This window comes from Apiotrichum porosum (assembly GCF_003942205.1).
Source record: "Apiotrichum porosum strain DSM 27194 chromosome Unknown scaffold_2, whole genome shotgun sequence".
In the NCBI taxonomy this organism is placed as follows: Eukaryota; Fungi; Basidiomycota; class Tremellomycetes; order Trichosporonales; family Trichosporonaceae; genus Apiotrichum; species Apiotrichum porosum.
The window spans coordinates 290,969-312,568 of NW_021167109.1; the positions used below are offsets into that span (position 1 = coordinate 290,969).

Genomic DNA, 21,600 nt, shown 5'->3' on the forward strand with positions numbered 1-21,600 from the left:
ATAAATCGAGGTGCGCTTGTTCACGCATGCGCTGTTGAGTCGACATGGTTGGCACCGTGTTGTATTTATCGTCTTTGTTTTGGGGGAGGATACTTATTTTAGTAGGAGTCCTCGTGTCTCTCATGCCACTGAGCTAGACGCATAAAGGCGTAATCAAGTTTCCGTCACCTTTAACAATCCCAATTTCTAGTTTTGTGATGACAAACGGAATTGGAGGTTGTGTTTGTCACACGAATAATGTCACGATCAGGTTACATTTTATTCAATCGCCATTCTGTGCAGCAGGCTCCTCTCCTCGTCTGTCGAGAGAAGGTACCGGAGCAACACTTCGATGTCATCCACTCGTATTAAGCGAGTCAAGGCATTCTATGACGGCGTAGCTGGAGTAGGGCAGGTCACAGGAGTTGCTTCGTTCAGTCCATATAAGCCTCGTCATAATTTCTTGGCTACCTTCGAGCTCAGGTGGAGAATATTCATGCCGATGGGAGCGAGGCGGATGGGCATACCTCGTCGCGAAGTCCCACTGTGTCCAACAGTGATACAATTTCCCAGCGTCTTCGGTCGTCCTTGCCAGCTCCCACTCCGCCCCAACAATCAATACACAAGTCAATTGACATTCCTGCTCAGCGCCTGAAGTATTGACGGCAACCGCACATGCCTGCAAAAACAGTTGGACCGCTAGCCTGCCACACACAACCCACGCTCGTCCAGAACATGCCACTCCCACTGAGCCTACGCCATTATCCAGCTTCCACTTCACATGCCCACGTGCCCTTATACACTGCCGGTACCGTGAAACGGGAAACAGTCGACATGGGAACAAGGGACGCAGGGAGGGTAGACCAAGCGCGATCCGTGCCCACCCACTCACCCGTAACCCATCATCTTTCAGCCGTCCCTCGAGAGCTTTGTCCCTCCCCTGCCATCACATACGCTCGGACTATACCTCGTATTTCCTTCCCAACCCCTTCATCCGTACATGTCAGAGGACCACAGGCCCAGAAACCCTGCACAAGTGCGGCGATACGGAAGCTTTGTGGCAGGGGAATGGATTCTGACGGCCGCGCAAGCGTGCCAGCACTGCCAGCGTCACTGCAAGCGTCACACGTTTCGACTCTTGTGGCACATGTACAGCCCCCGATAACGACAGAGTTGTGGCACAACGACGGACGCGTCTACAGTCGTCGTCGTCGCCACGGACGGGCTCGAGTCTCGTTTGTCGGCACCAAATATGCACCTATCGCGAGCTCAGACGAGCTAGCACGTTATCGTGACAACTACCCTCGCTATCTCTGGCGGATATGGTGATTAAGCTACAATGTAGCGGGGTGGGGCACCGCCCAATTCATTCAATATTGCACACCTGGCCACAACCCGGCCTTTCGGGACCAGGAACGCGTCCTTCCGGAACACCACCACATGATAGCCCCCCCCGGGCTCCATTAATTGAGTGTCGGCGTACCTGTATCCCCCCACCATGTCCTGTCTCCTGTCGTGCCCTATGCAACGCCGTCTCGCTGAAAACTACTGTCTTCAAACCAGTGTCGTCGTCCACGCAGGGGCATAGAGCGATCAGGAGCGGCCGTTGACGGCGGCGGCCAAGAGATTTCCGTCGCCGCCGCCGCCGATCGCCGCCGCTGGCAAGAGACAAGGGAACGCGGCGCCACCGACGCACGACAGGGCCACGTCTCGCCCACTGGTAACCGCTGCTGGGGACACTACAGTACTACAGACTCTGGGGACCGGGATTCTGGATGGGTCCGAGGTCCGACGGTGACCCCCACGAGAGATGCTGTACACCTGCGCACCTATGCTGCGGCGTATGAAGGGGGCAAGGGCAGCACCAGCACGTCATGGGGACGTCTCGTGGGGTGGAAAGTGGATTATGAGTCGGGCACGCGACCAGTGCAGCCCTGCTCCTCCTAGCGTTGGAGCGATGTCGGCCGCGCAGGACGTGTCCGGTATCGGACGGACTTGGAACGGCGACAACGGCGTTCTATTGGCGCATTAAACAAAAACAACACCAATGGACACCACCACGACCACCAAAGGGTGGAAGATGTCGATATCCAGCCCAGGCCCGCGCCAGGCGCCTCCCGGAACGCTACGCAAACGCTAACTTGGTCTCGCGTGTAACGCGCCATACATTGCGCAATCTCAACCAAGACGTGCAGAACCGCATCCATAGGAACAGCTTCTATAGCGACGAACAGACTGCGGCTATGATACGATGTTCCATAGCCAGCACAGGAAATAGAAAACCCAGGCCGGATTGCCGCCACTTACCGTTCCATGCTAGGAATGGGACGGACCGAGGAACAAGGTTCCTCTTCGATTAGGTCCTCGCGTGTCGGTGGCATGCGCCGATGACGCTGGCGGAACATGGGCAAGGAAGGTTACGGCGGGGGTAGCCCAATATTGGAATAGCCACAGCATGGCATTGGCTGCGAGCAGAGGGACCGCTTGGTCCGCTTGACGGGGACACGAGAGCATTACGATGTGGGGACGACGGTCCAACGGCCGCACGCGACCCCGTACCCCGTGTGCCCGCTACCCATGTGCCAAACCAAAATAATCTGAAATCTGAAATCTGAAATCATCTGAAATCTCCAGCTGCAGGGCAATTAGGGCATTGAATGCAAAATATTTACAGGGCGGTTTCGGTTGTGGTATGGTTTGTATTGCCACAAGCCTATAGGAGCGCCTAGATGGGGTCGTGTGCAGGCTGTGCAGGCTCGTTCGCTCGCTTGGCCTTGTCCCTTGACCTTGCATTTGTATTACCGGGGGGATGCCATGAAGGCAAATGTGACAGCATCATAGCGATGGAGCCACAATACGGCCCTGTCGCGCTTTTTGCCCTTGGGGCCACACCCCTATGACCCACCTGCACACCTGGTTTTGTCCTACAAACGACAGGCCCTGCAGTAGCGCTCTTCTTTGCTGGGGCCGGGTTGCCGGCGCTGGGTGCGCACCGAGGTCCGACGTGGTCGGGATCGCGAGATTTCAAGGATGTGTCAAGGGCAGCCAAGGGGAGAGGCAAGGACCCCGACGCCGCCATGCGCCGTCCGCCGGGCCCACGTTCGGTCCCGGTCCTGGCCGCCAGTGGTGGGCGCCGCTTCGTACGTCCGTCATGGGGTCCGTCATCTGACGAGGACAAGGGCTGTTGGGTGGCAAAAAATATGTGTGTACTGGCAGCGTGAGTACTGCCGAGACATAGAAAGGTTTTGGCGCTTGTTTTGGCGGATCCGAAGCGGGTGTGAGAAGGTGGGCTGCGTGCTATGTTTGGGTGTCGTGTGAGCTTGACGAGTTGGACAAGGAATGGCGGAGCCGAGTGGGAACAGAGAGATGCATGGCAGATATAGCTGGGTGGCGACTGGTGTACTGGTGTGTGTCCTTGTGTGCAGGTGCACAGCGCTACGCTTTGAACGAGCGGGCCGCATAGCATACGCTGTGCGCTGTGACAGAGGAAGCCACACTTATGAAAATTGTAATGCGTGCCAGGGAAGTGTTGCCAGTTCCTTGTCAGGGAATGCCCATGTCCCGGCGGCTTTGCCTGGCCCTTGGCCTCTAAAGCTGGCCTCCTCTGCTGGCCTCCCCGCCAAAAGCAGCAAATTTAAAGGGGGGGGGGACGAGAAGATGCTAAATGGCGATTTTCAAAAAAAAAAAAAACTTGGCCTGTACGGCGTGTGTGCGTGCGTGTGAGAGAGAGAAGGGGTGCGTGCACACGACACACACCATATGCAGCCACGGCAGCCAGGCTGCGGGCCGCCCGCCCACAGGGATTTGAGAGAAACACACTACAGGGACCTGGATGGCAGTTCTTCAACCCGTTGTTCGCATTTCCACCCTCACACACCCCCATCACCCCCTTTCCATACCCTTTGCTATTACCACTCTCGCTGCTACATACATACACACTACAACCCCGTTCGCCTACTTGAGATCTCCCCTCATCCATCCCCTCCTCTCGCAACCACTTGCTTGCTGGGACACAGCCTGCTTCTTACACCAAAGAGCGAGCACACCAGGGCACTCTAGACATTCTCTAGTTTGCCTCCCACACCCACACCCACCTTACCAACAACCCCCCTTCAACCCCCCCGCACCCGTCGATGTGTGCCAGTCCGTACATCAACACCACCACCACCTCTCCTTCACACGAACGCCCCACCAGCAACCACCCTCTTGCCACCAGGCTCGACCACCCAAAGCCATACCTCTATCTGTTCCTTTCCCAAAACCACTACCTGATAGCCAACAACCACCCAGGCTCGTGCCCCAACACGAGCCCTTGAATGTCCATCACGATGAACTCCAACGCGGGGAGGAAGGCCAAGCGAGGTGAGTTTACAACATTGCACCGAGAGAACCGGTCTACGACGGCGATGTGAACCAAGAGGTGCACAATGCGCACACACCACGGCACGGACACGTCGCGTGTCGGGCTATTCTCACTCCAGGACGGACCTGGGCGTCTTTGCGAATTAATTCTCTCCTCTTCCTTTTGGCACACCGTAGAGCTCACACGACCATTCAACAGGCCCTACCTCCCCAACCGCTTCTATCCACTCCCCCCCTTCCGCCACCTCTCCCCTCCCCAAGATCAAGCTCAACATTCGCAACAACTCCCAGACCGGCCACTCGCGTGCATTCGCGGCCGCGGCGTCGTCGTCGCGCGGCCGCTCGACGGCAGTCCAGCGCCGAGTCTACTCGGACGAGGACAGCTCCTCGGACCTCACACCTGCCGACGACGACGACGATGACGACGATGATGATGACGACGATGACAACGTCTTCTCTCGGATCGCCAGCCGCAAGGGCAAGAAGCGCGAGTCTCTCCCGCACATCCATACCCACGCCTCGCCGCTTGCAGCAAAGGACAAGGGCAAGGGCAAGGCCGCAACCCCCCAAACAAACAAATCTTCAGCCGACATGAATGACGGCCTCCACCAACCTTCCTCCACCCCACGCCCGACTGCCGTCGGCCCCAACGGCCGCGACAGGAAGCGTGTCATCAAGCTCGGCGAGGTCGCGCGCAGGCGTGCCCGCGACGACAAGTTTGGCTTTGGTGGTGACCGCTTCAGCGGCGTCGTGAGTAGTCTTATGGAAACGCCTCCTGACGCCTCGTTCCAGACCCCCACAAAATCACACATTACCAACCCCGCATTCGACTCGGACTCGACTTCGTCGTACGGCGACGACGAATCGGAGCGCGAGAGCGTCTCTCTCGACGGCGACGAAACCGAGGATGAGATGGGCGGCCTGCCTGAGGCGTTCGCCGGCCAGGAGATCGAGGACCTCGCCTACGGCGGCGGTCAACTGGACTCTGGGGTCGAGGACGAGGCCGAGCAGGAATGGTGGCAGGAGGAGGAAGACGACGAGGACTTTATTGCCAACCTCACTGGATCCGACCTTGAGAACATGCAGTCCCAGTCGTCGGTCCACGCTTCCGACTCTGACGACCCCATGACCGACTCGGACTCGGACGCGGACCGTGGCCGCCACGCCCTCGACGAGTTTGGCTTCCCCGCCTCCAACTTTGCCACCTACGAGCAGGAGCCCGAGGCGGACCAACCCCTCATCCTCATGGAGAACTGGGACGGCCAGTTCGTGCTCGTGCAGCCCAGGAACGAGCGTTCGCGCTCGCGCCGCCGCAACGGTGGCTCGGGCTCACAGGGCGCCGGCTCTGTGGGCGAGAGCACCTCGCTGTCGGCTGGCGAGCAGCAGCTCGTCATTGACGCCGACGCCAACTACGACACGGCTAGCGACAGCGACTGGTCCGGTGGCGACAACGACGACGGAGGCGACACGACCGACTCGATGGCCGAGGAGGACATGCCCATGCTCGACAGCCCTGCCATGGACGAAATTATCGGCCAGCAGCTCGCTCCGGGCATGACCCTCGCTGCTCTGGCCGCGTCCAACCTCGCTGCGTCCAACTTGGTCGCCGCTGCTGCCAACAGCATTGTTCTCGAGATTGACCCCTTGAATCCCGCCATTGTCGTCACCGACATGACCGCCGAGACTCCCGCCCTGTCTACCTCGAGCTCAATCTCCGCTACAACCCCTGTCACCGCCACTGCCCCTATCCTCAACATTCCTACCATTCCTTCTACCCCGCTTGCCGCGCCCATCATGGGCACGTTTGTCGTCTCGGACGAGCCATGTGCCCACGCGGTCATTGACGGCTCCAAGACTGCCACAAAGTCGCCCTTTACCCGTAGGAGGCGGACCAACTCGGCCGACGCGGCCTCGGTTACCTCGACATCCAAGCGTCGCTCCAGCCGCTCCGCCGACCCCTTTTCGCCCGTGGTGAAGAAGACAAAGTACTCGTCCATCCCGGGCCACCCGCGCTACATTGCCGCGCGTCGTGCCGCCCAGGCCCTTGTGGACCTCGACCGCGAGAACACCCCGTCCGAGGAGGACGACACGGCCTTTTCGCTCGAGGACATGCTGGACGCCTCGATGCTGCGCATGAACGAGCTCGAGGAGCCCGAGGCCCCCGAGGAGCCTGGAACCAGCGACCTCCGCCACCTGTTCAGGTTTGACAAGGTCCCCGTGTCCATGTACATGCGCCGCAACTTCAACGCTGGCGGCGGCGGCGGCAACAAGTTCCGCTCGTCGGCTGCTCTCGACTCGTCTCCGGGTGGCAACGTGTGGCACAACTATTCGTCCCCGCCACCACGCACCCCCGGTCTCGGTGTGGGCCGGACCAACATTACGGACACTTTGGCCGACACGCTCGCTGGCCCCGCGAGCCGCATGCTCATTTCGCCCTTGCTCCAGCCCATGTCCGGCTGCGACGACTACGACACGACGTCCCATGGCGTCGTGGCCATGAGCCGCAAGGACCGCCGCAAGCAGCGCAAGCGCACAAACGACATTCACCCGCTGGAGATCTAAGATAAAGAGTCATATCGACCTAGATCGACGATAGAGGATAAATGATCCCACGAACGCATGAAGAAGAAGAAGAAGGACGACGACGACGAGGACGACATGACGCCGAAGTAAAGAAAGAAGGAAGAAAGAAAGAAGCAAAATCGAAAGAAGCCCACCCTAAATCCCAAAAACCCGCATTGAACCCACATCCACAACAATCAACCTGCCTTCCCCCAATAAAACGCATCACACAATCGCCTATCAAACGAAAGACTCTTTAAAAGGACCGCGAAGAAAGGGCGGTCACGCCTCTCCACCCTCTACACCCTCTACACCCTCCCCAACCCCCGTCCCTCCCCACCACAAACCAACTGTTTCCAACCAACACCTACCTACCCGTACCCCCCGCGCCCCCGCCTGCCTGCCTCCCCATCATTGTGTGTGTGCTCGCTTGTTTGTCCCTCTGGAGTTCTGGAATTTTATATAACCTGTGTCATAGACTTCTTCATCCGTCAGTCCGTCGCACGGAGATGCATCGTGGTCTGAAGTCCCAAACGTCATGTCCATTACGTCTGTGTTTGTCGTTGCGTTGCATGTCACTGTGTGTAGTAGTATCATTCTCTACCTCCGCGTCGCCGCACGCGTCTGCACGCCCGTACTCGTCGCCGTGCTCTCGCTCTCCGCCACCACACCCTTGGGGTTACCCTCCCCCTGGTCCTTTTCCTTTTTGGCCTTTCTCCTCCGCCCCTTCAACCGCTTCACTTCGCGCAGCAGGCTCACCACAATGCTCACGCCCACGGGCGCAAACAGCGGGGTGTACACTGCAAACTTGTGCTGGTCGGGAAAGTACAGCTGGCCCATCATGCCCGGGTCGAAGAAGGCCTCGTTGGCGAGCAAGAGGGCGTCCCGCGCCAGGAGGAAGGACGGGGGAAGCGGGGACCGCGCGCGCGCGGCGGCTGGGAGCTGGTGGGTCATGTCAGCTGCTGGATTCCGCACACACCTATGAGCCGCAAGCGTATGGATATGGGATGGGCACCCAGCTGTGATTGTTGCTTTCTTAGAGCTGTGTGCCCCGTCCGGCTCCCGTACTCACACCTTCGAGACGGCGCACCGCGCCGAGAATCTTGTCCCGGACGTCCTCGCCCAGCTGCATCTCCTTGATCTTGTCCACGAGCCGCACAATTCCAGCGAGGGTCTTGCGCGCCTCGGCGGCCGTCTCCGCCAGCCGCGTGCGCAGAACCGTGTCCATTTCCCACACGGACAGCGGGTCCGCCACGCCTCGTGCCACCAGCGCCGCACGCCCCGGTGCCGGGTCTGGGTGGAGCTGGGATGGGCGCGCCGCGATGGCGAGGAGCGAGCGGAGGTGCGCTGCAAACTGAGCAAACGGCGCGTCTAGCGCTGCGAGCGCCAGCGTGTAGGCCGTCTTGTCGTCGTGGCCTTGGCCTTGTTCTGTGGGCGGGTTGAGGATGACTACCGAGCCGAACTGCGGGATAAGGAAGCTGCTCGCACGCGACTCGCTGTCGCCCAGCTTCAACGGCCGGTGCAGCTGCGAGGGGACAAAGAGCAGGAAGCGCAGCACAGGGTTGTTTGACGACATGCTGTCCAGGCTCCACCGCTCAGAGACGAACACGTTCATGCCATCGTCGTCAATCACCCACGAGCCGTTGACGTGGTCTGGATCGATGGTGAGTGGCGCATGGTACAGGACCTGGGACTCGATGGAGAAGTTGAAGAGGGGCGAGAGGGGCGAGAGCTGCGGAAGGAAGTGGTCTGTGAGGTTGGTCAGAACAGAGGCATACGTGCAGGCCTGCCTTGACGTCTTACTCACCACGAATGGCACCTTCCACATCCCACCCATCGACATAGCTCCCCACCATCGCGTCCTCGTTGAGCAACACAAAGCTCAGCGTAATGTTGGGCGAGTACGCCAGAGCGCGCGTAGGAATACCAGGAAGGTGCGGCGGGAAGAGGAAGTGGATACCGTTGATGAGGGCAATCTTGTAGTGCTCTGAACATTCGTCAGCTCAAGGTTTGTCAACTTCTGAGCTCACGCTTCAAGTTGCGGTCGCCGATGAGGTCGGGGTGGACGGGCACCACCAGCATCCCGCGCGTCACTTTACCGTCCTCGCTGTCTCCCACGGCAATGTAGGGCTCGAGGGGAAACTTGTTGGTTGCCGTGTCCGTGACGAGAATATGAGCACGGAGCGGTGCACGAGCTGTGCGCAGTGTCAGTGGTTGCATTGCTGCTGTCGGTGTTGCACACAGGGCCGAGTCATTGCCCGCCTTCCTTCCTCAACGAGACACTCACGAGCGTCAACCTCCATGTCCCACCTCCTCTCTCCCCGGTCTTCAGGCGCGTCCCGCCTCACCAATCCATCCACGCCGTCGGTCACGAGCTTGATCACATTCTGCACCTTGGCGTTGTGCGGGAACTGCGCCTTGCCTGGCGGTGGCACAGGGAACGCGGCCTCGTCTACTGTGAACCAGATCTGCGTGCGGAGAGGTGGGTCCTGCGCCGTCAGTGCTATGGCCACTTGCATACGAGGGCCCGCGTCGGCGGTCGCGGTGACGACCTAGTCGGAACAGTCGAGCTTGATTGCGCCTCGCCCACGACCGCGAGCCCAAACCCAAGACAGGGACTCACCCTCTGGCTCTCCAACGCGACAATACGCTCATTGGGTAGCGGCAACCGCACAATACTCGTCGTGTACCACCAGTACGGTGCGGCGAGCAGGAAGAAGAGCGGGAAACACACCACCACCAACAACCGCCATTTGGCAGGCTGGTTGGCTTGCTCGAGCACGCGCGCGGCGTCCACGTCCTTCCTCCGAGTTAGCTTGATTTCTGGAGATGTGCCAGGTTGTGGTGGCTCGTGTGTTGGTGGGTCGCCGAGTCCGCGCATTGCTGGGTTGGCGACGGACATTGTGGTGAGAGTGAGTGGTCATCGAGTGAGTCATGACGAAAGACGTGTAAACACTCTCAGGTCCGGGTAATCTAGGTACTGTATTGCTCCCGTTAGTTTGAAATAGATTAGCTATTTACATTAGAGCTTGTGAAGCCGGAATAGAAAAACGACGTTTCCCAGTTGACCCGGACGACATTGGTCAACAGCACTTTTGTATGCTTCACTGCAGGAATACTGTCTGGGACAGGAAGGAGGACGACAGCAGGTGGAAGAGATGAACAAAGTTCCCTTTATCAAAGGCGCAGTGACGCCCACCAGATGCTGCCTTTTGCTGAAATGGAGTTGCACTACAGGTGCCCACATGCAAACACACGTTCTCCTTCTGCCACACACCTGTCAGTAGAATGGCATTTGCACCGGCCGTAGAACAGGTCAAAGGGCATGTCCTACAACAACAAGTCTTCAACGGTCTGCTGCGTGGCGGACAGATCCAAGGCCTCGGCAGATCACTTTTGGAGACCCGATGATCGTCCATCGCCACTTCCCGGCCCCACAACTGGCCCACGGACATGGATCAAGAGGGGCAGAAGCTGTGGAGAAGGCAACAGATGCAACGCGTCCAATGGGCCATGCCGTGTAGGTCGTGTACCGTGTGTGGCCAGAACTGTAGGCCTTGTGGGAGACGCGTGAGTGGAGGCCCCTCTTTTTATCTTCTGACGCGGAAAGCGTTTCGTCTTTGAGGGCAGGCAAAGGGTCAGACATACATACGCGTCAGCGGCGAACACATGGGCAGTTGGCATCTGGGTCCCCCCACTTGTGCAAGGGGGGATGGCGATCCCGAGCTGTACATAGGCTGTAGGCTGTAGCCAGCTGTAGGGCAGGACTGTCGCGTGGTCGAGACTGATTTCATATCTCCGCGAGTGGTTTCGTCAAGATCCGTAGCATTTTCCCCAAGATCCCAGATCCTCAAGCTTTATCCCTCCTGTGCCTCTCCCACTCACCCGCGGGCGCCAGACTCCTGTCCCCCACCCACAGCTTCCAGCAGGCCGCTGTGCCGTTACGTGCGCGTGTTGGGAACGCGTGCGTTCCTCAGCCACACTCCCAAACTGACATGCGGCACGCCACGCATTGCAGACAAAACGGTGACATGGCTTTTGTGAAGCTCTGGCTGAAAAGTCCGGTACAGCAGTCACGCGATGTACGCATGTACGCATGTTGCCCCTGGAGCCTGGAGCCTGGAGGCATCTGGTGTGTCTGGTGTATGATACGAGACGCGTCTTGCTGCTGCCCATATGGGTGGCGTCGACGAGTGGCGGCAAGCCCAACAGCGCGCATGAGTGTCAACTGCAACCAGCCTGACCGGAATGCAGCCGATGGTGTGTACAGTCTGCCTAGTCGACGAAAGGACACAAGCAGATAGCGTTTACATATGTGTCTCCTCGGCTGCCCGTTGCATGTCTATTGCAGTGTCCGAATCGTTCTGACATGGTTGTCACGAGGTGCTCAATGGTTGAACCGTTATTGACAGGGCCTACTAGCCGTGCTGATGACGCGCGTGAGGTTGCTTAACAAGAGACCGACGCTTGCAGATCACACCACAGCCAACATCAGCCACTCCTGCAGTGAGACTCTTGACATGTCCGGGGCAAGCATGGACCTGCCAAGCTTGGCTGGGTGTTACAATGGCAGCACTGTTACCGTTCACAGTTACAGTTCCCAACTGTCGCGTCGCTGGCCGCTGGGTGCGTCCCAGTGCATACTCCAGACTTTGAGGTGGTATTTTCAGGCCTTGAGCAGGCAGATTGAGGCGGACGTGCTCTCCCCCGGCCTCTCTCATGTGCACATTACCGCGCGACTGCGTTTCCTTTTACTGTGGATAGCACGCGTCTTTGTTGTGGCCCATCGGATGAGACCAAAGGCTGGGACACTTGCCCTGGTTTGAGGATGGTCTCTCAGCGGACCAGCGGCACACGGCGGGGTTCCTCCCCTCCCCTGTCGCTTCTGGTCGCTTGCATTTGGTTTTGACTAGTGGTTGCCATGCACAGAGACAGGGGTTGCGGCGGTTGCGGGACGCCAGAGAGGGGAAACAAGCTTGGCCAGAGCAGGTTTTAAAGTGTGGATGGCACTTGTTGCGCGGCACCCGGGTCAGGGCGTGTGGGTGCGTGGGTGGGTTTCGAGGCAGCGCGCGTGTGGCTAATGAGGCAATCTGCAATATCTGGGGGGTCCTCTGGTCCTCTGGGGGTGGCCTCTCTCGTCATCTTGCGGTACGTACCGCCGCGGAGACTGATCTTCTCTTCGCTGACAGTGTGCCATCCTCGGTCGTTATGCACCTCTGTCGGCAAGGTTGGTTCTGGTACCTCCTGCCGTTGTGCAAGGCATGCGCTCGCTGTATCTGGACGCTCGTTGAATGTTCGTTTCGTGTCATATCCATCTCACTCACATCCAACAAGACAGTCGCGGGCCAGCACACTCTCCCTCAACCACCTCCTCTCCCCTCCCCTCCCCGCTCCACCACTGGCAGCACCAATTGCCGCTCACCGATCCTTGGTGTGATGCCCATGCTGCCCTTTTCGCGCCTTCAGCTGGGCGGCGGGTCCGGCTCGCCGTCCAAGCCAACGCGTGATGCGAGCATGTATACCACATCGTCGCAGCGCGCCACAGTCGGCAGCTTTGCACGCTCACCGAGCCCATCTATCACCACCCCGGACCGCGGCCACAGCCGCAACACGTCAACGGACGAAAACGGATCGCCCCGACTTTTGGGCAGCTGGCGACGACGCGATGGCCCATCGAGCTCCAATGCGTCACCTAATCCGCAGCGAGGTTTCGCGTCAGAGGCTGAACGTGCCGTATCGCCATCTGGCCACCTGCCAGTGGCCGCTCGTTGGCAAGGGCAGTCGTCTACCGACGACCTCAGTCCCAACGACGCCGCCGACAGCTGGAGCACGGAGCCTGGCGTTGCCCCCAACACCTTCATGGGGCAACTCTTGACGAGCAGCCACGAGTACGGGCAGCGTGAGGCCCCAAGGGGCCCAGCTGATGCATATGACCGTCTCGTTGGCAGACGTCCAGCCACTCCTCCAGACAATGACTACTACTATGGCAACCAAAACCGTCAAGATTCACCGACTTTTGCTCAAAGAGGCTCCTATGGTCCGCGTTCAAGGCCCAGCCGCGCCAGCCGCTCGGTTCCAGAGCTCGTTATCGACCGGGAGAGCTCGTTGACCCCGACACCCGAGGACGTCGACGGCGGCGACTACGGCAGTGGCCTTTCATCACCAACAACGCTCAGTATCCCGCGATATGACGCTCGCGGTTACCCAATCCGGTATGCCACGCCCGACGTCAATTCAGCATCGCCTCAGTCGTCCAACACATCCATGGTGCCGCGCTCCCCCCCACGTGGTGGCCCCACTCGCCCAGACTCGGGTGGTTCATACGGTTCAGATCAAAATCTAGACTCGTATTCCTCCTCCTCGCTTGGGGGCTACCCGCCCCTTGCTCCCCCAAAGGACACACACGTTGGTGGTAGTGGCTCCGAGTCTCTGCGCTCCTCCACCGTGGTGGCAAGTCCCACGAAACCCAAATCAGCAAATTCGCATCGTGCCTCGCAGCAGAGCTTGGATACGACAACGTCACACTCCCACAATGTGCATGGTATGACGAGTGTGTACGGACCAGGTGGCCGTGCCGAGCCCCGTGCAGCGGAAAGCATGTACAGCGAGGAGCGTTTCTCATACCACACATATGAGACCGCAGACCGCTCTTCTGGTTCTTTCGCCCATGACGCACCCCGTGTTGGATACGCAGACTTCAGCATCGACTCTAAAAACGGCCGTCGACAGCTTGTAAGCATGGTGAGTACAAGGACGACTTTGGAGGTGTCAGTGACAAAGTGTGGAGTGGGAGAGACTTTTACTGGGAGCAACATGTCGTCATCGACGGAGAGATCCCAGTAATATACCTTTTGCATGCCGATCCGCCGCCACCGCTGCTGCCGCGGCTCCCATCCATCATGCCGCAGCCGCTAACATGCAACAGCTCGCCGACCCCACCTCGTGGGCAGACTTGGGACCCGAGGACGACGATGACTTCCACGACCCCCAGGTGCACACCAAGCAGACGGGTGTGGCGCGCTCGCTGTTCACCGTGCGCGGCGCCACCAACCTCGGCTGTGTGATCCTCCTGGTGACAGTTCTTGTCGTCCTCTTTGCCGGCTACCCCATCATCACAAACTATATGGGCCCTCACTGGACCAACCTTGGCGGCTACAACCTCGGCGGCGTCAACGCCTCGGGACAGTACCCGGACGTAGGCGTGTTCCAGCTGGTTGACCGCGACACCCCGCCCGAGGCATATCACTGGACATCGATCCAGACGGGCGAGCAGTGGGACCTGGTCTTTTCCGACGAGTTCAACACCGCCGGCAGATCGTTTTACGACGGCGATGACCCGTACTGGATGGCCGAGGACCTGCACTACTGGTCAACCAACAACCTCGAGTGGTACGACCCTCAGCAGATCACCACTCGCGATGGCCACCTCGTCATCACCCTCAACAACCAGACGTCCCATGGCCGCAACTACACCGGAGGGATGATGTCCACATGGAACCGATTCTGTTTCACGGGCGGCTACATTGAAGCGTCCATCTCGCTGCCCGGCACCAGCAACATTTACGGCCTCTGGCCCGCTGTATGGACGATGGGCAACCTCGGCCGTGCGGGTTACGGCGGTACGCTCGAGGGCATGTGGCCGTACTCGTATGACGAGTGCGATGTGGGCACCTTGCCCAACCAGACTCTGAATGGCAAGCCCGAGGTGGCACTCACAGAGGGCGACTGGGCGTACGACTATGCGCTGTCGTACCTTCCCGGCCAACGTTTATCGCGGTGCACCTGTCCAGGGGACACCAACCATCCCGGCCCAGCCCTCTCCGACGGGACACTTATCGGCCGCGCCGCGCCGGAAATCGACGTCATCGAGGCCCAAGTCGACCCAGACGAGCTCTTTGGCGAAGCGTCCCAGTCAGCGCAGTGGGCCCCCTTCAACCCATGGTACCGCTGGATCAACAACTCGGATACGTACACCATCTTCAACAAGAGCGCGACCGTTTTGAACAAGTACCAAGGCAGTTCATGGCAGCAGGCCACATCGGCACTCACCCAGACGCCTCAGGGGTGCTACACCGCCAACGACTCGTGCTTCGCCCCCTATGGGTTCGAATATCTGCCCGGCGCCGACGGGTACATCCACTGGATGTCCAACAAGAAGCGCAGCTGGACGCTCCATGCGGGCGCCATGGCCCCCAACGCAGACTCCGAGGTCGGCCAGCGCATCATCGCCGCCGAGCCAATGTACATCATTGTCAACCTCGGCATGTCTGAGAACTTTGGCGCCATTGATTTCGGCGGCTTGCGCGACCTGTGGCCCGTCGAAATGTGGATCGACTACATTCGCGTGTACCAAGACCCCAACAATCGCAACATAGGCTGCGACCCGCCCGACTTCCCAACAGCCCAGTACATCGACTACCTGGGCCAAGCGTACTGGGACCCCAACATTGTAAGTGGCACCGAGAGACCGTATGAAACAAATGACGCACGGTTTAAATGACTTTTTATGGGCGGTGGCTGACACACATTTCTTAGACAACTTTTGACCAAGCCATGGAAGCCAATCCAAACGTCTCAAAGCCCCGCAACCGACTCGTGGACACTTGCTCATAGTACAGAGCGTACAGATACGGCCCTCCTTCTCCTCGCCGCAATACACAGACGCGCCTATCACTTAACACTTCTTGTTCCCGTGTGAATCCGTACCTACAGACATTGAACCGGTCCCTTGTTGATGATCCATCCCTAAAAGCAGTTCCATCCACCTCCCTTCCTCCCACACTCCCACACTCCCACACTCCCTTTTGTATCACCTAGTCCGTAAGGGTGTTCCTTTTCACGGTTTATACGCATCTGACGCATGTATCTATGCATGGATTGGTTTGCCAGTAAAGGGCGTAAATAAAAAAAGTATGGAATGCAGGTGGTACATGCACGGCCTCCGTTCCGTCTCGCCCTTCTTCTCCTTCTCTCTCTCTCTCTCTTCACATCTGCCTCCCTACTCGGCAAAGTTGCTCACGGCCACACCGCGGAGGACCTCGAGCAGCTGGCTCCACGAGCTATCGGACAGCATGCCGCGCAGGTCAGCCTCGAGCTCACGGCCCACGGACGCGGCGCGGTTGGCGGGTGTGCCGAGGGACACAGAGGCGCGGCGCTTGGAGCCAGCGTCCACGTCCATGGCGTCGCCGTCGGCCGGCGTGTCGGCATGAGGGTTCAACTCGCGCCGGGCCAGCAGCTGGGTGAGGGACAGGAGAGCGGTGGCCTCGATCGCTTGCGAGACGGCACCGCGCTTGTCGGCGGTCAACTTGACGCTCATGGCGCTGAGGAGGAGGTACAGGTCGTTGACGACGCCCACGGGATCGGTGGATGCTGTGAGGGTGTGTTCATCCTGCATTGGTCAGTAAACGATACAAACCCATGTAACAGGTACGCACGTTGTATGGCAGCAGGTACTCGGGCTGCGGCTCGAGGTCACTGCTGAGCAGCTCCCACGCGTGCGTGAACGACACAAGCGTGGCCAGCGTTGTGCGCGTGATGCTAATCAACGTCTCTGTGCGTTTCGCAATCGTTGGCAACTTGACAGCGTCGACCAGGTTGACGTCCTCCTTTTGTGCTTCGACAGTCTCGAGCTCCTTTTCCAGTGCCGTCTGCTCCTCCTCGGTGGCGGGAACGATGAGCCCACAGAAGCGGTGAGGGTGGGAGAGCGTGTAGCGAGTAGCGGCGAGCAGTGACAGTGCAGGAAGAGCAAAATCCTCAAACAGGCCAGGCACGCCGCCGGGAACGCCTGCAATCGCAGTGGCCAGGCCATAGAAGACGTCGACGACAAGCTCGCACTCGTCCAGTGCTGGGCACGAGATGGGGGTTTCGCCGTTCCATGCAAGCGCGTGCAGAAGCTGCGGCGTGACAACGCGCACAAAGGGGACGACATCTGAGCGTGCAAACGACGCAGTGTTTGGCAGCGTCGCAAGCAGTGCCTTGACAACGAGCAGCATTCCGCACCACGCACGGTGAAGCGAGTCATCGTTGTCGCTGGCGTCGATACGTGCACCCTCTGCGGCGACTGCGACGACATTGTTCGAGTAAGCCGGGAGCACACCCGACACCGCAAGCTTCTCGGCCGAGTAGCTGTTGCTCGCGATGGCCAGATGGAGGAGGAGGATCGTGTGGAAATGGGCCGGGAGGGTGTTGTTGACCGGACGCGTGCGAACAATGACCTCGAGCGAACGAGGGATGAGGTTGACCTGCTGGAGCTTGTCAAGCCAGACAGACGTCGAGGTCGAGACACGGCTCATCTCACAGAGCAGCGCCACAACGAGCGCCAGGTCCTCCTCGGCTGAAGCCGATGTACCGTGCTGAATCGCGTCGAGGACAATGTCAGCCGCCTCGAGGGCAAAGCTGGCAGCACTCTCAAAGAGCATCTCGCGCACGTCGTCCTCGGCCTTGCCGGTCTTGGCCTGCGACAGAAGGAGGAGCATGCGGAGTACAGGGCGGTGGATAGGAGGCAACTCGAGGTGGCGAAGGGAGAGGATGGGCGAGAAGAGTGTGCTCTCCACAATCTTGCGCATGTTGTTGGCGAGCTCCTTGATCGCCTCCGTATCGGCGACCTCAATCTCGGGGTCGAGGGCAGTCTCGAGCAGCGTAGCAAGGATGCCCAGGCGCTCGGTCTGGATGGCAAGCATGACGTCACCACCGCGATCCTCAGTGGCCAGGAGCGAGGCCACCGCACCGGCCGCACGGAGGGCAGACTTGGTAGCCATGCCATCACCGACAGTCCAGGTCGAGGCCACCTCGGCGAATAGGCGCCAAGCCTTGGTGAGGGTAATGTCGGCATCGAGTTGCGACCAGTTCAGGTTGAGGATGGCGATCGAGCGAGTGACAGCAGCCTGGCGCTCGGGGTCGTTGAAGATGATGGGAACGCCGTCATACAAGTACTGGACACCATAGTCGCGCTCATTGGGGAGGCAGATGGTTCGCATGCAAGCCATCTGGACGCCATTGGACTTGAGCGTCTCGTCCTCGGCGGCATGCAACTCGGGATCACACGAGGAGTGGGCAGCTCCGACCGCGACGTCCTGCAGAGTGCTGCCATTGCGGAAGAGCGACAGTGCTAGACTCTGCGCCTTGGTCTCGGGTCCATCCGCCTCGATCACGTGCGCAAGCTCGGCAGCGAGGAGGGCAGTACCATTGGCCTTGGCCTGGACAGTGTACGAGTAGTCCTGCACGTCGGTTGCAATGTTCTCCGAAAGGCTAGAGGGGAGGGGCACATTCTTGGCGGAAATGTCGTACACTGCAGTCCAAAAGTCGTTATCGCTGCGAAGAGCAGCAACACCACGCGAGGCACTGGGGCTGTTGAGGACAGCCTGGCAGTAGCCAAGCACTGCAGCAAGGGCACGAGGCTCTTCGCAAATGAGCGTCTTCCACTGAGCCACTTCCTCCGTGGCCATCTGGAGACCCCCTGTGACCTTGCCGTCCTTGGGCACGCCGACACAGAAGGCAGCACATCCCGGCTGGGTCGTGACGATGATGTTGAGGAGGGCCCAGGCGTCAGGCTTGATGTCATTGTAGCCGGCGTTGAGAGCAAGGTTGGCGAGGTTGAGACACGTCTCATCGGCCTTGCGCAACATTCCTGCGAGCGAGGGACGAGCCGCGTCCAGTGCCGATGTCTCGAGGTACACCTTGATGAGTCGAATGACAAGACGGAGTGAAGCGGCACGAAGAGTGGGCTCAAACACACGGTCAAAGAGGGTGTCGACAAGTTGCACCTTGTCGCCGTTGTTGAGCACAATGGTGGAGCCAAAGACGCTGTACGGCAAGGCAGTGGTGGCCACCTTGAGGGACGGGGCAATGCGGACGAGGGTGGCAAGGTACGAGGCAGACTGGTCAAACGTGTTGACAACAATCTCGGCGTCGGTCCAGCGGCGCGAACCAATGAGCTTGCCAGCGAGCGGGAGCGCCTGCGTGAACACATCGACGATGGGCTTGTATGTGAGGGGCGAAGCGCCCGTGATGAAGACCTCGATGAGGTAGGCAGCCGCAGGCGACGGCGACTTTGCATCCTCGCCGAGAGGGTGGCGGAGCACAATGTCAAAGATGTTGAGCAACAGTCCGCCAATCTCGTAGCGCTTTGACACATCACGATAACGCCAGCCAGAGAACTGGGACCAGACTTCGGTGAAGATGAGCTTCATGGCAGTACGGACCACGTGAGCGTCACCCGCGTTGGCGGATGCGATCGAGCGGACGAGACGGAGGAGAGCCACAGTCAGGCCGTGCTCGCCACTGCGTGCGTCGCTCTGGATAAGGGAGGCGACAGAACCCTGGCGGCGCGAGTGAGAGTCGAATACGCCAGACGCGCGGAATGCGGTCCAGATCTCGGGGGTTCCAGTGAGGAGAAGAGACTGGAGAATATCGATTGCGTGCTTGGCAGCTACAGGGTCGGCACGGTCGCTGGCAACGGAGAGCGCCAACTCGAGAAGCGAGTGACCGGGGAAGCGGTCTCCAGGGGATGGAATCTCAGTCACCAAGCGAGTGGCAACGTCAGGCGAACGGAGCACACAGCGGATAAGCTTGAGACCAGCCGAGAGAATCTGGGCAAGGTCACCCTGGACACCGAGGTCGACCAGGCTGAGACGGCGAACACCCTGGTTGGTCGACTTGCCCGGAGTGAAGCCCGCGGCACCGCGCAGAATTTCAATGAGGAGGGGCCATGCGGGCTGACGGAACCGCCACGACACAATGGTCAGGTCGTCGTCCTCGTCGGACAAGACCGTACCACGCGTTCTCCTGGGAATGACAACACCGCCGGGAAGCTCAAAGTCGACAGCAGCCTCGACAGTGGGCTTTCCGTGCTCATCACGGCCGGCCGCCATGAATGACCCTGGAGGAGCGACAAATGTCACGAATGGCAGGTCGGTAAAGTAGTCGAACACGTCGGGGACAGCATTGTCGACCAGAGACATGTCGAGCTCGTCGTCTGAGCTCACGCCGGTCAGCGCTGAGAGGATACGGGGTAAGGAGGTCGGCTCGCGGGGGAAGTGGCTGTAGTCGAGGATTGCACGGCGATCATCGTAGACGAAGTCGACCCTCCAGTAGTTGTTGGACAGCGACTGCGATGCTTCGGAAGCTCCGCCACCAAATAGCAATTCCCAGGAGCGGTACAGACCTGTGCGGTCGACCACATTGTCAATGAAGATGAGCTCGGACAGGCCGATGAGGAGGTCCTTCAGGGGGCTCCTTCTCAACGCTGCCATGTCGACGGCGAGGTCACCAGACAGGGCATCCTTGGACGCCTCAAACAATGGGCCCTCGAGGACAACCTCAAGCCAAGGGAAGAGCCCAGAAGAAAGACGGAGCGCACGGCTAGCAGCACCGAGATAGACGACGGGCTCATCGGCGTCCATGTTGGTAGTGTCGAGAGTGAACGAGTCGCCGGACGGAGGCTGAAGGTTGGCAGGGAGCGAGCGAAGTGCAATGGCCCACGCGAGGCAGAGAATGGGCATAGGCCAGGCGGGGAAAACCATGTCGTGGGCCTCAGGTCCGTCGAGGTCCTCGCTTTGCTCCATGATAAACTGATGCACGGCGTGTATCCTGTCGCGCGAGTGGAGGAGGGTAGCGCCAAACTTGTCGCCTTGGTCACCCTCGGGCGACACAATCTGGGCAAGACACAGCGCCTCCACTGCAATTACGAGGACGAGATCACGAATACGCGACTGCACGCGCTGGCACTCGTTGTCGTTCTCCCAGATCTCGCGGTTGGCCTGAGCGGTTCCAAACGTGGACAAGACCGCACCCTTGACCAGTCCCTCCGAAACGGCAGCAGGGCGAGTAGTGAACTGGTAGAGAATAAGGAAGAGGAGATCGAGAAGGGTTTCCTGCTGGCGAAGCTGGAGAGTAGACCTCGGTCTGTTAGTAAGGTATTCATGCTTCTCTGAAGCTTACCAGTAGAGCGCGCGAGCGGCGTTGGACGAAGAGACGTTCTTCTGGGCGAGACCACTGAAGGCGCGGAACAGGTTCTCGATGAAGGTTGCCTGGTCACCAAGAATCTCGGGACGCAGCTCGGCGGCGACGTCTTCCCACCCTGTGGGTTGCGACGCCGGGACGAAGAGCGCCATCACGATCTGGGGGACTGCAAGAAGCTCCTCCTCGTACCACAGCAGCAAGCGTTCGAGGAGCGCGTCCTCGACGCTCTGGCCCTCGGCCGGCTCGGGGTCCTCAATCGAGTGCGAAGCGTACGACTTCCACATGACGAACGCGTCCAGCTCGCTCAGGCCCGTCTCGGTCGCGAGCTTCTTGGCGATCGAACGGCTCACGTCGTCAACATCAAACTTGGCATCGGTGCCAGGCAGCGCGGTGGTGTCCTTGTCGAGGGAAGCAGCCTTGCCAGCGCTGGAACCCGTCTTGAATGGCTCCCAAGGCTTTGTCAAACGCTCCACGTTGTACTTGAGCAGGAGCCGGACCTTGGACCGCGACAGGACCTGGCCCGCCGCTGGCCGCAGGACAGTGTTCCTCAGTGTTGTGAATGGGCTGAGCGTTAGCTTAACCAGATAACAATCAACGAAGGGCCAGCTCACAGGAGATAGTCATCTGCGTCCAAGGTGCCAGCCTTTGGCTGAGGCTGGACCATTGCGAGAGAGCGTGGAGTGGGTAACTGGGTGAGGGAAGGTGTGGATTGTTGTGGCCACTGCCTCTCCATCAACC

General features: G+C 59.5%; 4 protein-coding genes across 4 annotated transcripts; 2 read left to right on the top strand and 2 right to left on the bottom strand.

Moving 5' to 3' along the window:
* Positions 1-4,307: 4,307 nt before the first annotated feature.
* On the top strand, positions 4,308-6,903 carry EHS24_004082 (uncharacterized protein; the record flags this gene model as incomplete). Its single annotated transcript, XM_028619710.1, has 3 exons — positions 4,308-4,341; positions 4,541-5,091; positions 5,134-6,903. The coding sequence occupies 3 exons, from the start codon at positions 4,308-4,310 to the stop codon at positions 6,901-6,903; spliced, it is 2,355 nt and encodes a 784-aa protein (XP_028478682.1).
* Positions 6,904-7,503: 600 nt separating this feature from the next.
* Positions 7,504-9,805, bottom strand: GPI17 (GPI transamidase component; the record flags this gene model as incomplete). Its single annotated transcript, XM_028619711.1, has 6 exons — positions 7,504-7,845; positions 7,976-8,652; positions 8,711-8,890; positions 8,934-9,098; positions 9,191-9,455; positions 9,527-9,805. 6 exons carry the CDS (start codon positions 9,803-9,805, stop codon positions 7,504-7,506), a joined length of 1,908 nt encoding a protein of 635 aa, XP_028478683.1.
* Positions 9,806-12,417: 2,612 nt separating this feature from the next.
* On the top strand, positions 12,418-15,516 carry EHS24_004084 (uncharacterized protein; the record flags this gene model as incomplete). Its single annotated transcript, XM_028619712.1, has 3 exons — positions 12,418-13,644; positions 13,829-15,352; positions 15,439-15,516. 3 exons carry the CDS (start codon positions 12,418-12,420, stop codon positions 15,514-15,516), a joined length of 2,829 nt encoding a protein of 942 aa, XP_028478684.1.
* Positions 15,517-15,901: 385 nt separating this feature from the next.
* On the bottom strand, positions 15,902-21,526 carry EHS24_004085 (uncharacterized protein; the record flags this gene model as incomplete). The annotated part of the gene is made up of 4 exons (XM_028619713.1): positions 15,902-16,291; positions 16,338-20,799; positions 20,842-21,426; positions 21,474-21,526. The coding sequence occupies 4 exons, from the start codon at positions 21,524-21,526 to the stop codon at positions 15,902-15,904; spliced, it is 5,490 nt and encodes a 1,829-aa protein (XP_028478685.1).
* Positions 21,527-21,600: the final 74 nt, after the last annotated feature.